We start from the raw sequence: 16657 nt of genomic DNA, 5'->3' as shown, positions 1-16657 counted from the left end.
CAGGGAGCAGGCAGAGTGCTATTTTGGAAATACCACTCTTGATGTTGAAGGACAGATTGGAGAGGAAGCCAGACTCAGGGGGCTGAGTGCTGTGGGATTCCATCATGGCTTTCTGGAGAAAACAGAACAACAGCACAGAAAACAGTGGAACCAACTACAGGAACAGAAAGCAGATCTTCGGTCAGGGAGGGAGAGGGGTTGAGGAGGGAGGAGTTGAACACGGGGACCCACTGGAGGTAAGGTAATGGAGCCACTGTGTGACTTGGTGGTGATGGACTGTGCGTTTGTCAGGACTCATTACCCTACCAGGTAGCCCAGGACTTGCCGAGGACATGGATGCTGTCTGACCCATCTCCGGCTCCCAGGCCCTGTTAGAGTGACCTCCATGGCTTTAAGTCCCGTCAGAAAGCCTCACCTGGATGACAGTTCCCTGTTTGTTCATTCATTTAACAAGCCATCCTTAGGCACCTACTATGAGCCAGTAGGTGGTACCAAGACTCTACTGGGTACCAAGACTCTCTGATGACCAAGAGCTCCTCAAGAAACATCAGGCTTGGGGACTTCCCTCGTGGTCCAGTGGCTAATGTAGGGGGCCCAGGTTCGATCCCTGGTCAGGGAACTAGATCCCACATATTACAACTAAGGAGGTCACATGCCTCAACTAAGACCTGGTGCAGCCAAATAAATATTTTAAAGAAAGAAAAAAACATCCAGGTTTGGCTGCACGTGGTCTGGATCCATCTGACACATTTTCAGGAGTTTGACTGCCTATCTCTCCTGGTGGGCTTCCCTGATAACTCAGTTGGTAAAGCATCTGCCTGCAAAGCACCCAGATAAGTGCCTGGGTCAGGAAGATCCGCTGGAGAAGGGATAGGCTTATTCTTGGACTTCCCTTCTGGCTCAGCTGGTAAAGAATCCTCCTGCAAAGCGGGAGGGCTGGGTTCAATCCCTGGGTTGGGAAGATCCCCTGGACAAGGGAAAGGCTACCCACTCCAGTATTCTGGCCTGGAAAATTCCATGGACTCTATAATCCATGGGGTCGCAAAGAGTCAAACACGCTAGCAACTTCCACTTTCACCTCTCCTGATCACCCCCCAGCCCCAGCTAGCCGGGCCTTGACAGACAGAACTCACAGGTGTACCAAAAAATAATCTTTATTGTCACTAGTATAAAACAGAGATCAACTGGCCTCTCAGTCTGTACAAAATGTGGGGTGTAAAGACCACCTCGGCTGCCCCCATTTCTCCCATAGTGTCCTTTCCCAGAGCAGCACCCAGGAGCTCCGTGAAGGGGAGAAGGCCACACAAGTGCCTTCCCTGAAGGAGAAGTTGAGGGTGGACTGAGCAGGGAGCACCTTCTGCCTGAGGGAGGCAAGGAGCAGAGGAGAAAACTGGATTAGGGGAGCTCCCAGCCATTCATGATGATCCTGGCCTCACCTTCTGCCCACTCTGAGTCCGCTCCGGGGTGGGCAGCTCCGGAGGAGGAGGGCAGCCTGGGGGGGGCCAAGATGTGACCGGCCCGTGCAGTGGTCAGAGGGCCACGCGGGTGCAGCAGTAGCGCAGCAGGCAGGGCAGGATGCCGCGGTTCAGCTGGTGGAACTCCACGAGCTGCAGCAGGTCGGTGAAGCGAGTCTGGCCGTCGTCCATGCTGAAGTACAGGCGCCCCTCCTCCTCGCTCTGGGGTGTGGCCACAGGGGTGGGAAGTCAGGGAGGGGTGAGGGCCTGGAGGAGCGCCCTCCTGGGCCAAGGCTGAGGTCCCCATTGCTTGTGCAGCAGCAAGGAAAGAGGGGAGACCCCAGGCACCCTGGGGGCGGTGTGGGGAGGATGGGCTGCTGGCAGTCCTGCGTTTGTACGGCAGGAAGCAGGGATACTCACTGGCAGGATAAGGTAATGTTTGACTTTCTGCACGTGGCACAGAGAAAGCACAAAGCCCTGTGGGTTCCGCTGACTCTCTCGGACCAGGAACAGGCTGCCAGGAGACAAGGCAACGTGACCCGAGGACACAAGGCCACCACCCGGACCCAGGTCTGTTTCCTCCCTGGTCTGCCGCCCTGCCCAGCCTAGTCCCTTACCCATCAACCAGGCCCTGCTGCCCAATGAGCCGCTGGCTCTCCTCGCGAGAAATGCGTCCATGGAACCAGGGTTGGGTGCGGTGGATGGCTGGGGTGAGAGGAGGCAGATGGGTGGTCACTCCGGGGCGGGGACTCTCCTTCTCGCCACCGGCAACAGGAATGCTCAGAGAAGCCATACCAGCCCCCGCCCCAAGGATGCCGGGCCTTCTCACCCACCTGCACTGAGGCTTGTGCCCGAGCTGGGGGTGGGCAGGCTGAGACGGTGGTTCGTCTTCTTCTGCAGAACAGTGGGAGACACGGGGGATCAGGGCACAGCTGGAGCATTACCAGCCCCTCAAGAATAGAGAGCCTCTTTCTGCAGCTGGGTGCCTCCCCTCGCCCCTCGCTTTCCTCTTCCCGCTCCATGGGAGCCCAGATGGAGAGCAGTACAAACACGCAGCTGAGTGTAGCCCCCTCACCCGCCAGGCCTGGGCCTCCTCCAGGGCGGCGCTCAGAGCTTCCCGGGGGTTCTCAATGACACGCCCGGCATGGCCGGAGAAGTCCATGGCCACCAGAGTGTTGTCTGAGACACTCCTCTGCAGGTTGGACAGGACGGGAGAGGGGTCAGACGGGACCTCAGTATCCCTGGCATGGGGCCTGGGTGCTCCCCTCCCCTTCCCACAACATCCTGTAACGCTCACCGAGGGTGGGGAACCCCCACAGGGTGGGCACAGGTGGCGGCACAGTGTCTGCTGGTAATTCTTATACAGCTGTACCCCAAACTGCGAGGTGGAGAGAGAAAGAAGGCCAGAGGTCACACAGATGCTGGGGGCTCCGCTGTGGCACTCCGCCCAGACCAGGACTCCCCAAGAATCGGGCAACATCCCTGCCCCTGGCTGAGGGGCTTTCTGGAGCCAGAGCTGCAACTGCAGTCTTGGACCAAGGATTCTGAGAGAGCAAGGCTATGATGATGCCGTCTCATTCCAGAGACTTCCTGGGGGCAGAACTATAACTCCTCCCTCATGCCAGGGATCCCGAGAGCCAGGTCAGCCCCCCAGCCAGCACCAGGACCTCACCTTGAAGAGGCGGAAGGCGGCTAACCAGCAGGAGCGGCTCTGCTCATCCTCAGTGCAGAAGAGGCGAAGCCCCTTGTGGCCATTTCGAAGCTTATTTGGCTGCAGGGAGAGGAAACTGCCTGGTCCCACATCTGCCTTTAGAACCAGATGTTGTCTCCTATCTCCATGGGGCAGGGCAGGGTGCAAGGAGAGGAGTCTGGGGGTCCCAGAAGCAGCTCAGAAGCCCCAGGTAGGATCCTCACCTTGATACAGAAGCCAAAGTCTGTGGGCATCCCGTAGAGCTTGCGGCCCTGGGTCACCACATACACATTGGACTCGTTCACATCTGCTACGCACTGCAGGTGCCTCGGATCCTGTGCAGCACGAGTGAGCAAGACTGTACAGGCAGACCCTATCCCCCTCTCAGCATCCCCCCTCAACCAGCTGGGGACAGTTCAGGCCCAGAGAGGAGCAGAGAAGTGCCCCAGGTCACACAGCACATAGAAGCAGAGCCAGGACTTGAACTCAGTTCACCTGGCTCTCCCACTGCTACCTTCCAGGGCAGGTGAGCTGGGAGGGGAAGAGGGGTAGCTGAGGGTCTCAGGGCCTAGAGGGTGAAAGGTCTAGGAGTTCCCACAGAGAAGGGGCAGCTCCTAGAAGCACCAGGGATGGGGTCTCCGAGGGGCCGGGGCTGTCACCCTTAAGACCTCACCTTGGAAGTGCCCTTGGTGGAGTAATACAGGCCAGAGCGGCGCAGGAAGCAAAAAAAACGTTTCCAAAGCTTGCGCCCTGACCCCCGGAGCTGCAGGAAGCCCTGGATCTCTGGGAAGCTGCCTGCATTCAGGAAGTTCTGAGGATAGGAGAGCAGGGTGAGGCCTCGAGGTGGCCACACACACACACACACACACACACACACACACACACAGAGGCCTTCCTAGCACCTGCCTCGGTGGCAGGGGTTTACATTTACTGTCATTTAACAGAGGAAGAAACTGATGCTTAGGGCGGTGCTGGGCTTTCCACCCCATAGAGGGATGGCACGAGCTTCAGGGCCAAGAAGCCCTGGGCGATCCTGGGGAGTCAAGGCCATGAAATGGGAGTGGGCCCTCACCTGGATGACGTCCTCATGGGACATGCCCGTGTGTGCATCCAGACAGCTAGAGACCATCTTTTCTGGGAATAGGGAGTGCTGGGGGCAAAAGGAGCCAGGAGTCAGGGACTGAGGATCCGGGTGGGGGGTGGGGTGTCCGGGCCCAGACCCCCCTGTTACGCACACTCACTGGAGTGCTCTTGAACAGCTCGTATTTGGCAAAGTTCTTCCGGAAGACGATGCGGCTGTCTCCACCAATGGGCCAGGCAGCCTGCACTTCTGCCACTGACTCATGATCCTCCAAGGCCCGCTCTGGGGTCAAGGGCAAAAAGCAGGGGTCAGGGCAGGCCAGTCAGGTGTGAAGCACTGCCTCCCAGGCTAGGCAGTCCCCTGCGCCCCAACTTACCCAGTGCTAGGTAGGGGTGGCACTCCACCAGCCCCCAGTTCTCGTCACTCAGGGAGTGAGATCGCTGCACCAGCATCTCGCACACATAGCGAGCCGTGGCCCCTGCCGCCACCTCCACCGAGCGGCAGGTCCCATCTTCACTGTACACCTTTATGACCTGCACCCCAGGAATGGCCGGTGAGGCGGGCAAGGGCAAAGGGTGGTTCTCTCCCATCCCCCTCTGCTCTACCCTCTGGGATCCTTGACCAAGTCCCCTCCACCCAGCCAAGGCGACACTGTATCTGCCCCATCCCCCAGCACCCCATGCTCCCTGCCTTCTCTTTCCCAGGGAAACTCACATGGGGGCAGCTCGTGTCTCGAGGGAGCAGCCCCCTTGCACTGGAGGACCCCCCAAGAATGGGGCTCTGTGAAGGACTGCAGAGCTCGGGGAAGGGGTTGGGGATGGAGGGCAGAGAGGTTGACTGTAGCTCCTCCTCTCGAAGAAGTTTCCTGGGGCGGGAGATGGAGGTGAGGAGTTGCTAGTAAGCTTCTGTGCATTACCCTAGTGCTGACCGCTCCCCCCAGCCTCCCTCCGTCAGCCGACACCCCACTTTACCTGCTGGTTGGAATGGGCAGAGGCTGGGACCTCTTCACCTCCCCAGACAGAGGAGCATTGAGAGGTGGAGGAGTCCCAGGAGGGGTCCCAGAGGCCAGGTACAGGTCTTCTGGGGAGCTGCTGAGATGAAGTGGAGACAGACCCAGCTCCATGACCTCTGAGGGAGAAGAGGAACAGCTGCTCTTGTGCCCTTGTCCTGGGGAGAGGGGCCAAGGGGACCCAGACCTCCTTCACCCTTCTGTCGGGTGCCCCTCAGAGTTTATCCGGCCCCTCCTCGATCCCCCACTAACTGGAGTTCCCTGGAGCCTCTGGGGAAGGGCAGCGTTGAGTCCCTGTTACAAAAAGGGACTCTGAGCCCTGAAAAAGAAGCACTCCTGCCTCATCACAGGTGAGACAGGGAGCAGAGCTCAGCGTTTGGACTCCCAGTCCAGTGCTCTTCCTTACCCCAGGTTGCCCAGGGGAAGAGCGGTGAGGGTCCCTCACCACAGGCCAGGCAGCAGCGAGGGACTCCCTGACCCCCACACAGCCGGGCTCAGTGTCACCCTTGCACTTCCCAGCGTGGGGCACTCACTCCTCTGGGCTCTGCCCCAGGTTTTCCCAGCGCTTTGTTGCCAGAGCCTGTTGTGGCAACGCCTGCTCAAGCGCTGAGTGATGCACAGAAGGAGAGAAGGAGGTGGGGAAGGACAGGAACCAGGAGGACAGGAGGCGAGCTCAGCTGCAGTGGGAAGGAGAAGGCGAGTCTGGGGCCTGCACCCCAGCGGCCCCCAAACCTTGTGTGCCTTCGTTAGACCCCTCCCCCTCCCCAACTTTCTTGAGGCCTCAACGCCAGAGCCACCTCCTCTGAGAAGCCTTCCTGGATTTTCCACATTCAGACTGAAGGGCTCCCTCTGGGCCCTGTGCTGGGGCCTCCGCACCTGTCTTATTCACCCACTGGTCTGAAGATGCCCAGCCATCCCAGGCAAGGCCAGGGTCTTACCCATGTTTTATTGCCCACAGGCACTACACGGCATCCAGGACAAGGATAGAAGAGATGGGGCAAGGATGGCCACCAGCAGGTGGAGGCATCGCAAGCCCCTCCTTCTCAGGAACCAAGACCCTTTAGGCTGGGCTGAGATCTGGGAGGACCTGGGACCAGCAGTTCTGTCCCCTGCCTGTGCTCCAGATACTGGGCCAGCGCTGTTAGCTTGCCTAAGGCACCCAAGATCTGCCCCCCTTCCCCGCACCTGGGATGAGGCAGGTCCCCAACCTTTAAGTGAGGACAAGAGGAGATTTGGGGGACAGGTGAGTCAGGGTGGGGCGGGACACACTGCCTGGAGCTCTCCATTCACCCTTGACTCATCTCCACTACTTCCTGGCTTAGGAGAAACACAAACAACCCTGCCTCTACCCATCCCCTCCACTCCCCCCCCCCCCCCACAAGAACAGGATTGGGGAGGAGGAAGATGTGGGTGGTGGGGGGGAGGCTGAGGCTCCTCTGACATCATCTCCTCCTCCCCACCTTTGGCCTACCTCCAGTCCAGGTCCAGGTGCAACCTGCAAAGGGCCCCAGGTAGCCACCACCCAGCCCAGGAGCCCCCTCACCCAGGCAGGAGAGAAGAAAAGCCTGGCCGGGATTCAGAAGCCCATCTGGAGTGGAGCTGACCTCACAGGGGTGCCCCTGGGGTACCTAAAGTAACCCAAAGAAACATGCAGTGCTCCTTCTCCTGTCCAGAGCCCCCCAGACTTGCATTCTGCTGCTGCTGCCCACCCTTAGCATCCAGGACTCGGCTGGCCTGGGAGGGTCTCATCCTCATCATCCCTGGGAAATGAGGGTCCTTTTAATTCATATACTCTCCTGGGCGTTCTGATCAAAGGCATACTCAGCAGCAGGAGTGGAAAGTCAAGATACACAGGAAGACAGACACAGACAGGCAGACAGGGGAAGGCCAGGAGGGAGAGCCAGCGACGAGGCTGGGGGTCCTGCCAGGAAGGGAAAGATCCACCCACCATGGAACACCAAGAGACACCAGCACGTCAACACCAAAACACAAGGCCCCCACTCCCACCCCCGTCTAACCTCTGGCAAACAGCCCTGCTCACTTCATCCCAGGGGGGACTAGGGGAAGGGCTGCAGGAACCACCCGCTCCAGGAAGCCAGAGACCAACAGTGGCGTGGTCTGAGACCAGGAGGCCTGGATCCTCTCCCATCCCAGAGGGAAGGGGAATCTGGGCAGCGTTTGGAAGGGGAGAGGGTAGATTTGAATCAGACTAGAGTCTGGCCTCTGTGGGGGGCGGGAAGGCTGACTCTGGATGGGTTTAGCCTTCAGATCCCATCACCTAGCTCTCCAGACCCCTCTAAGGCAGGACAGGACTGGGGAGTCAGGACCGAAGAGAGGAGAGGTGAGAGAAACCGATCCTAGCTGTCTCCCCTGGGCAGCCCCCTCCACCACCCCCAAGAGACCTGAAACTTTCCAACTGGGGCCCTGGGAAGGTTATATTGAAGAAATCGACCCCCACATCAATCTGTCCCCTTAGTACTGCGACTCCCTTCTGCGACTTCCCCGCCCCCGTGGCTTGGGCCCCACCCTCCTTCCAGCCCTCCCGCCTCCAGCCTCCTTGTTTACTTCCTGAATCTTGCCCCACCTGGCTGGCCCCGAGGGCGGGTGGCAGGGCTCGGGGTAGAAGGCCGGGCCGGTAGAAAACAAGGCCACCTTCGGTACCGGGTGGGGTGGGGTGGGGAGGGGCTGGAGCTGGGGCCTGGAGGTGGCGGGAAGGCCCCCGCCAGGCCCAGGAACCCCACGCCCCGCCCGCATCGGGATTTAGTTAGGAGGAAGGCTTTACCTGTGGGGGAGCGCTTAGGGTGAGGGCTCAGGTGAGGAGGCGGGAAACCCCTAGCTGACCTGGAGCTGGGGGAGGGCCCCCGGACCCTGCGGCCCTGCCCTCTCCCTCACTAGGGGAAAAACATCCAATGGGAATGAGGGGGGCAGCTCTTTTAAAGTTTAATTCGGGAAGAATGCTAGAGTGTCTGTGGAGTTAATCATTACAGGCTGCTTGCCTTCACGGGGGCCCCCCCAGCAGGATAGCGGGGGGTGGAGAGGGGAGAGCAGAGTCCAGGACAGGCGGACCAAGAGGGGGCATTCTCGAGGCGCAGTGGGGTTGGAAGGCCTGGCAAGGGCAGGCAGGAGTATTCTCCATCCCCAGCATGCCAGGGAGACCCCGACTGGGATGAGTCTTCCCCAAGACTGTTCAGACGGACAAGGCAATCTGCCCCCCTCCCCCATCCGCACAGCGCACCCACTCTCCCCAGGCCCTACTGCGCTGCAGACCCCCAGCATCTATCCCTTCAGCCTACCTAGACCACTTCTTTCTGAAGCCAGAAGGGACCCCCCTCCCCGGGGCCTGTCCCACCCCCTACCTTCCCACCGGAGGGCTGTGCTGAGTCGCTCAGTTCAGTTCAGTTGCTCAGTCGTGACCGACTCTTTGCGACCCCAAGGACTGTAGCTCGCCAAGCTCCTCTGTCCATGGGGATCCTCCAGGCAAGAATACTGGAGTGGATTGCCATGCCCTCCTCCAGGGGATCTTCCCAACCCAGGAATGGAATTGAACTGGGGTCTCCTGCATTGCAGACAGATTCTTTACCAGCTGATCTACCAGGGAAGCCTGTGTTACTGAGTAAGGATGCAATTCAGAGAACCTGTCTCCTTTACTGCCCTCCAAGTTGGAGGGTGCCCCACTACCCCCACAGAGACATCTGTCTTTAATAAAGACTTGGGGAAACTCAAACTGGGGTCAAAGCAGACGGAGCCTGGAGACACTTGGGGCTGCCCCCTCGGCCTTGGGACACCCCTCCCAGCTCTCTTTCTGGGGACGTGGGGAGGGGCTAGTTTCAGCGGGAAATCCGCCCCTCTCAGGGAGGAAAGAATCTGGATTCCTGCTTCCCTGACCCCATCAGCAGGTTGGAGTGTGTGTTTGGGGCTGTTGGGGGGCGGGGTGGAGAGGGACGAAGGAATGGAGAGAACAGGGAGTGAGAACAGGGAAAGACCGAGGGCAGATAGTGAGGAGGGGGCAGGATGGGAGGCTGGAGGAAAAGAGAAAGTGAGGCCTCCAGGAAAACACAGCAGGAGGCCGCATCTTTCTCCATATTCTCCAAAGATCTCCACATCTTTCTCCGGGATCTACTGGTGCTCCCCGCCCCCAAGACGAAGTGCCGCGCTCTGGTCCTTACCTGGACCCTGGGTGTTGGCACACCTGGCTGGGGCCACCGATTTAGGAAGGGAGATGCCAAGCTCTTAACTACCTGTCCCCCCCTCACCCCCGTCCCCCGCCCTTGGCCTGACATCACTGAAGGGGGAAAGGGAGGGGGAGCCGGGCGGCCTCCTGTCCTGCCCACCTGGGCAGCCATCCAGTCAGCTCCTGGCCCTGAGACTGGCACAGCCTGGGGCCCTGGTGCGGCTGGGAGTGGGAGCAGATTGTCGTCTGCAACCAATCTCGGTGCCCTTACCTGGAGGAGCCCCAGCTGGAGTAGCAGGACACAGGGTCCGAAGTCCGGCGCTGTCTAGGAACCTCAGGTACCTGGGCTTGATCTCAAACCCCCTCCCTCTTCTCTACAGGTGTAGGACAGTGTCCCGACTTTGAACGTAGGAGTCGGGGGAGGTTGAGCTCTGTTGTCCAGGCTTCTGACCCAAGGAAACAAATTATCTTGGGCAGGTGGGGGCGGGGCCTGAGGGAGGGGCATGGGAGGAGGAAGCACCGGAGGAGGGGCGGGGACTCCCTGACACTCTACCCTGGCTGGGATTGTTTTTGTCTTTCTGTAGCAGGTGCCAGGGGAGAAACAGTCAAACTGTACAGCCCCTAAAGCGAAGATCTAGAGTCCTCATGACCTGGGAGGGAGGAGCAGGGACCTGGAAGATCAGAGAAAAGGGACTCGCCCACTCTTCCCCACGCCCCTTCCCAAACCTGGTCTGTTCATTGCCCAATTTAGGGGGCCTATCTGCTGCTTAGGGTCTTACCCCTTGGGGCAAAGGGCACTCTATGAAAGAGGGAAGCCAGCCAGAAGGATGTCCAGCAACACGGCCTGCCCCTTGACCTCCAGCCACAGTCTGACCACCCAGGCTGCACCCTGGCCCCTCAAGGGCACCCAGCATATACCCTCCCTTCTAAGCAAAGTCCACAGTCTCAGGTTTTCCTTCTGAAATCGAAGGGGTTAGGCAAGGTCTCCCAGTGGCAGAAGTCGTTTGGGGAAACCTCTGGCCAGGTGCCAGGGGACTCCCCTTAGCCCTGGCCTTCAGCAGTAGGCAAACACAAGGTTGGAGAGAGGGCCTAGGAGACTGAGATCAAAGGCACCAGCCGCGTCCCACAAGTGGGTGACAGTTCAGTAAACAAACAGTTCATAGGGGTGATAAGAGATCTGCCCTGGGGGACCTGGAGGAGTGACTGGATGCTCAACTTTCTCCAAACTCAGTTTTCCTTGAAAAAACCAGACTGGACTAAGTGAAGAAGTGGGGAAAGAGGCAAGGTCACCTGGGCCACTGGATATCATGTGAAAAACATGGTAGACAATTCACTCAATCAATTCTTCATTCACTCAGCTAATATTTGTTAAGTACCTACTATATGCCAACCGCATGCTTGGCACTGGGGATTACAGTGAGCAACAAAACAGATCCCACCATTATCTTCATGCAGCCCAATCGGGGAGACTGATGTTAATCAAAGAACCAGGGCTTCCCTGGTGGTCCAGTTATTAAGAATCCACCTTACAATGCAGGGGACACCAGTTCAATCCCTGGTCTGGGAAGATCCCACATGCCGTGGAGCAACTAAGCCCCTGTGCCGCAACTACTGAAGCCCGCAAGCCTGGAGCCAGTGCTCCACAACAAGAGAAGCTACCACAACTGGAGGGTAGCCCCAGCTTGCTGCAACCAGAGAAAAGCCCAAGCAAAGCAACGAAGACCCAGCGGCAGTCAAAATAAAAAGAAATCAAAGGATCACACAAATAATAAGAGATGACGGGAGACAGCTATACTGGGAAAACACACAGGGAGTTAGGGAAGACTTCTCCTTGGAAGTGACAGTTGAGCAGAGGGGAAGTTGTCTGGATTGGAGGATTTGGATTGGTGGATGCGAAGGGGGAGCACCTTTCATGATGATGAAACAAGTGCCAAAACCCTTGACAAAAGGGGACAGAGCATGCAGAGGCAGAGCAGGGTGGAGAAGGAAGGAGAGGAGCCCACAGGTGTGGCTGAGCACGTGTGAGAGGTGTGGGGAAAGGCTTTGTACTCAACTGTGTCCCTCAAAGTGTGGCCTCCAAATCTGCCTAGGCTTGTGTAAAAACACAGATCCCTGAGTTTCCCTGGTGGTCCAGTGGGTAAGACTCCTCCTGCCAATGCAGGGGACACAGCTTCGATCCCCGGTCCAGGAAAATTCCACATGCCGTTGGGCAACTACTGAGCCAGCCTGCCTAGAGCCTGTGATCCACAACAGGAGAAGCCATGGCAATGAGAAGCCTGGGAATCGCAAGTGGAGGAAAGCCCAAGCGCCAACAAAGACCCAGCACAACCAAAAATAAATAAAATACAACTTTAAAAAACCAAGCAAACAACAACAAAGAAACAGATCCCTGGGCCCCTCCCCAACTACTGAAACTTGGTCTCTGGGGACAAGACCCAGGAATGTATGGTATTGACAAGCCCTCAGGTGGTTGTTCTGTAAACCAGGTTTAAGAGCCATCCATCCTGTCTGTCCAGACCAGCAGGAACTATGGGCAGAGGCCAGACCCTACAGGGTCCATCTGAGCTTAAGTAGAGGCCCAAAGGAGTGGGCAGATTTATATTTTGGAAAAATCACTCTGGATGTTGAAGGACAGGATAAGTTGGAAAGAGAAACCAGACTCAAGAGGGCTCAGTGCTATAGGAGTCCATTTATATGACTTTCTAGAGGCGGCAGAATGCTAAGGACAGAAAACAGATCTGGAGTTGAGGAGGAGAGCGGTTGACAGCAGAGAAGCTTGTGAGGAGGTAATGGAGTTGTTGTGTATCTTGGTCCTGGTGGTAGAAGTACAACGGTGTGTGTCAGGACTGACAGAAAGGTACACTCCAGAGCATGTGTATTACTGTGTATGTTATATCTAAATCTATTAAAAAAAGAAACAACAATAAAAAAGAATAGATTTATATATCAATATGGAGAAGGAAATGGCAACCCACTCCAGTGTTCTTGCCTGGAGAATCCCAGGGACAGGGGAGCCTGGTGGGCTGCCATCTGTGGGGTCGCACAGAGTCGGACATGACTGAAGAGACTTAGTAGTAGCAGTAGTATATATCAATAGGACAGCTTCAAGAGTCCAAGTAAAAATCCTTACAATTGATTTTTTTAAAACATTTTAACTTTTTTTTCATGTGGATCATTTTTAAAGTCTTTATTGAATTTGTTACAATATTGCTCCTGTTTTATGTTCTGGTTTTTTGTTTGTGAGACATGTGGGATCTTAGTTCCCCAACCAGGGATCGAACCTGAACCCTCTACACTGGAAGACGAAGTCTTAACCACTGGACCTACGGGTTAATTGATTTTCGACAAAGGTGCCAAGACAATTCAGCGAGCGAAAGAATAGTCTTTTTGATAAATGGTTCTGGGACAAATTGAATAGCCACATGGCAAAAGATGAATTTAGATCCTCCCTTACACCAGGGCTTCCCTGGTGGCGCTGAGGTTAAAGCATCTGCCTCCAATGCGGGAGACCTGGGTTCGATCCCTGGGTTGGGAAGATCCCCTAGAGAAGGAAATGGCAATCCACTCCAGTATTCTTGCCTGGAGAATCCCATGGACCGAGAAGCCTAGTAGGTTACCATCCACGGGGTCACAAAGAGTCGGACACAACTGAGCGACTTCACCCTCACCTTCACCTTACACAATTTACAAATATTAACTCAGAATAGATCATGGATTTACAAGAGCTAAAACTATAAAACTTCTAGAAGAAGTTATGGGAGAAAATCTTTCTACCTTGGGTTAGGCAGAGACCTCAGATGCAAATGAGACAGCAAGAGCACAGATGACAAAATAAAAAGTTGATAAACTATACTTTGCCAAAATTTTAAAATTTTGCACTTCGAAAATTAAATTAAAATACTTGTGGAAGACTGGAGGAAAATCATTACAAGTCATACATTTATTTAGGAACTTTGTATCCAGAATACAGTTGATCATTGAACAATGCAGGGCTTAGAGGTACCAATGACCCAGAGCAGTTGAAAATCTGAATATAACTTTACAGTCAGCCCCCCATCTGGTTTTCACCTTCAGATTGACACAAACTTGTATTGTGTGGTACTATGTATTTACCGAAAAAAATCCACATGTAAGTAGACCCACACAGTTCAAACCTGTGTTGTACAAGGGTCAACAGTATATAAGGAACTCCTACAAATCAACACTAAAGAGACAAACAACCCAATTAGAAGTGGGCAAAAGATTTGAATAGACGTTTTTTTCCAAATTAAGATATATGAATGGCTCATAAGCACATGAAAAGGTGCTCAAGACCATTAGAGAAATGCAAATTAAAACCTCCTCACTCCCATCAGGATGGCTATAATGAAAGAGACAGACAGCAAGTGTTGACAAGGATATAGGGAAACAAATCATCATATATTGCTAGTAGGAATGTAAAATGGTACAGCCACTTTGAAAAACATTTTGGCCATTTCTTAAGCTAAACATAAACTTTCCACACGACCTAGCAATTCTACTGGTAGGAACCTACCCACAAGAAGTAAGAACACATGCACATACAAAGACACACAAACATTCATGGCAGCATTATTCAAAATACCCCCAAACTGGAAACTCAAATATCCATCAACTGGTATTGAATAAACAAAACATTTCATCCATACACTGGGATATTTCTCCGAAACAAAAAGAAACCGCTGCTGCTGCTAAGTCGCTTCAGTCGTGTCCGACTCTATGCAGCCCCATAGACGGCAGCCCACCAGGCTCCCCCGTCCCTGGGATTCTCCAGGCAAGAACACTGGAGTGGGCTGCCATTTCCTTCTCCAATGCGTGAAAGTGAAGATGCTCAGTCGCGTCCGACTCTTAGCGACCCCATGGACTGCAGCCTACCAGGCTCCTCCATCCATGGGATTTTCCAGGCAACCACTAGTACATGCTATAACATAGATGAACCTCAAAAACTTTAAAAGGAGTGCAAGAAGTCAGAAGCAAAAGACTACATAGTATTTCATTTATATGAAACATCCAGGAAAGGCAAATTGATAGAAAGCACATCCGTGGTTGCTTAGGGCTGGAGCAGGTAGCTGGAAAGATTGAAAATATGCAGGTGGGACTTTTTTTTATGTCGGTGGAAATGTGTGGAGATGGCTTCACAACTCCGTAAGTCACTGAATCGTTTAGTAATGAATGTTTTAAAGGGATGCTACAGTGGGTGACCTGAGAGGATCCTTTGGTGGGGCCCCAGGGAAAGAAGAGGCAAGGAGACAGTCTCCGTTTCTAGAGCTGCAGAGCGGGAATAAAAAAGCCAGCTCGGTGGCGGGGTAGGATGGGACGGGGAGGTGGAGGAACTGGGTCCACGTGACGGCCGCACAGAGCCTGCGGAATAGAAGCCTTAAAGCCTAAAGGTTTCTGAAGGCATGAGACACACGGAAACTACCCAGGCTGTGCCTGCAGTTTAGCGCTTAAGAGTAAGAAGTACCTGAGTGTGTAACTGTGGAATGCTTTAGAATGCCATCAGCAAGACAGGAGAAACGGCAACTATTCTATATCATCAGTCAACCCCGGGCCCTCTGCAGTCTAAGATATGTCATTAGATTAAATAAGACCGTGAAGTCCAGCGGACACTAGATGTGGGGCCAGACCGGCGCTCCGAGAACTCGGGCCCGGAAAGGTGGTCTAGGCCGATCCGCCCAGCCCAAGCTCTCCAGCTGGTAGGTAACACGGTCAGAACGCAGTAGCAGCCGCCTGCAGGGGGCGACCCGACGTCACGCGCGGCCCCGCCCCATCACGTGCCCGCGGCGTCGCGTCACACCCGGAAGCAGCGGCTGTAGGGAGCTGGCAGCAATGAGCGGGGATACGGGGACGACGGCCGTAGCGCCCCCTCCCGGGGAGACCGAACCGGGCCATGGGGTCCGCATTGTGGTTGAGTACTGGTGAGCGGCCCCTGCCAGTGACGGGGATCCGGGCCGGACGAGGGTGGGTCCACCGGAGGTACCTTTTCCGAAACCCAACCGGACCTCCGGTATCTTCTCCCCAGCGAACCCTGCGGCTTCGAAGCGACCTACCTGGAGCTGGCGAGTGCCGTGAAGGAGCAGTATCCAGGCATCGAGATCGAGTCGCGCCTGGGGGGCACAGGTGAGGCTGCGGAACACCTGCTGAGTCAGTGTTCTAAATCCCAGCTCCATCACTGTCTAGCTCTGGCATTGGCTGCTTTATAGTGTCCAGCAGTACCTGGCACATAGTAAAATGTCCAGCCCGCTTGAGTCCCCTTCCATAGGTGAGGGGAGTCACATTTGAAGCCTACTGGGAGAAACGGGTGAGACCGAAGTGTTGGAGGGAAGGGAAACTTTCATTGAGATACCAGGAGTTCAAAGGAAGGGCACACGGGTGATGCCTCCCTTCAGTTTCATTGGCTTGACCCTAGGCTAGGAAATGGCTTGAAGAATCTCTAATGTGGCTGAGGGAGCTTGTATGAAGTCTAAGGAGTGTGGAAGGCCCCCTTTTGTAGAACTTCCTGCCTTTTGCCTGTGCTCAGCATACAGTTCATTCATACATTTATTTAATACTAGGGGCCTTTGAGATTGAAATCAATGGACAGCTGGTGTTCTCCAAGCTGGAGAATGGGGGCTTTCCTTATGAGAAAGATGTGAGTACTTGCAATACCGGGAATAACCCTAGTTCAGCTTGCCCCTCCAAGGGACACATCATCCCATTCCACATCTCTGCCCTCTAGCTCATTGAGGCTATCCGAAGAGCCAGTAACGGAGAACCCCTCGAAAAGATCACCAACAGCCGCCCCCCTTGTGTCATCCTGTGACTGGATGTGATTCTCGGTTCCTGCTCTCTTCTGGGATCCAAGCCTTGGTTGCCCCACTTTGATCCTGCTGAGGGCTCCCCACTGCCTGTCTCACCTCACTGAGCTCCTGGCAGCTAAGAGACCCTGGCCTCCACTTTGCCCCTTTGGTGGGCACCAGGAGGGAGGAGATGGTTCTGTGGTCTTAGGGGTGGAAGAGATGCTCTCCATGGACATTTCCACAGCCACCTTACACCCCTTCCCTAAGATCAGTGCCCACAAAAACCTGCTCCCCTCTCCAGCTTAGCCATACCTGTCAGATGTTACCATAGTTCTAATTTATTTTCCACTAGCCCCAGGCAATGTAAGCTATTGGCAATAAAGTGGCACTGCAAACTCCTGTGCCCACTAGTGTGTGTCTTTTGTTCAGTTTGGGACTGTGGGGAGGGAGGAAAG

The 16657-nt window shown here is 55.3% G+C and overlaps 2 protein-coding genes across 8 annotated transcripts; one reads left to right on the top strand and one right to left on the bottom strand.

Moving 5' to 3' along the window:
- GRB7 (growth factor receptor bound protein 7) lies at nucleotides 1137–9872 on the bottom strand. 7 transcript variants are annotated; one of them, XM_013972231.2, is made up of 15 exons: nucleotides 9677–9870; nucleotides 5197–6862; nucleotides 4940–5090; nucleotides 4602–4758; nucleotides 4386–4507; nucleotides 4217–4294; nucleotides 3818–3955; nucleotides 3369–3479; nucleotides 3127–3225; nucleotides 2752–2832; nucleotides 2530–2646; nucleotides 2288–2348; nucleotides 2072–2159; nucleotides 1875–1968; nucleotides 1137–1676 (listed from the first exon to the last, which is right to left on the bottom strand). In XM_013972231.2, the coding sequence occupies exons 2-15, from the start codon at nucleotides 5346–5348 to the stop codon at nucleotides 1530–1532; spliced, it is 1596 nt and encodes a 531-aa protein (XP_013827685.1). In that variant the 5' UTR covers nucleotides 5349–6862; nucleotides 9677–9870; the 3' UTR covers nucleotides 1137–1529. The 7 variants fall into 7 exon arrangements, with proteins under 7 accessions (XP_013827685.1, XP_005693812.1, XP_005693814.1 ...); XM_005693755.3 differs by having other exon boundaries at nucleotides 4380–4507; nucleotides 5197–5353; XM_005693757.3 differs by having other exon boundaries at nucleotides 5197–5353.
- MIEN1 (migration and invasion enhancer 1) lies at nucleotides 15192–16605 on the top strand. Its single transcript, XM_005693754.3, has 4 exons — nucleotides 15192–15341; nucleotides 15446–15543; nucleotides 15978–16054; nucleotides 16142–16605. Exons 1-4 carry the CDS (start codon nucleotides 15253–15255, stop codon nucleotides 16223–16225), a joined length of 348 nt encoding a protein of 115 aa, XP_005693811.1. The 5' UTR covers nucleotides 15192–15252; the 3' UTR covers nucleotides 16226–16605.

The sequence above is a fragment of the Capra hircus genome, chromosome 19 (genome assembly GCF_001704415.2).
Source record: "Capra hircus breed San Clemente chromosome 19, ASM170441v1, whole genome shotgun sequence".
Classification (NCBI taxonomy): domain Eukaryota; kingdom Metazoa; phylum Chordata; class Mammalia; order Artiodactyla; family Bovidae; genus Capra; species Capra hircus.
Note: the sequence above shows the minus strand (reverse complement) of the source record. Positions and strands in the feature narration are given on the sequence as shown.

Coding starts and splice junctions, on each gene's coding strand:
- MIEN1 (XM_005693754.3), top strand. CDS start 15,253: ATGAGCGGGGATACGGGGACGACGGCCGTAGCGCCCCCTCCCGGGGAG. Junction 15,342..15,445: donor CGCATTGTGGTTGAGTACTG/GTGAGCGGCCCC, acceptor TCTTCTCCCCAG/CGAACCCTGCGGCTTCGAAG. Junction 16,055..16,141: donor GCTTTCCTTATGAGAAAGAT/GTGAGTACTTGC, acceptor TCTGCCCTCTAG/CTCATTGAGGCTATCCGAAG.
- GRB7 (XM_018065013.1), bottom strand. CDS start 5,348: ATGGAGCTGGGTCTGTCTCCACTTCATCTCAGCAGCTCCCCAGAAGAC. Junction 2,833..3,126: donor CCGCCTTCCGCCTCTTCAAG/GTGAGGTCCTGG, acceptor TCCACCTCGCAG/TTTGGGGTACAGCTGTATAA. Junction 1,969..2,071: donor CAGCAGGGCCTGGTTGATGG/GTAAGGGACTAG, acceptor GTCTCCTGGCAG/CCTGTTCCTGGTCCGAGAGA.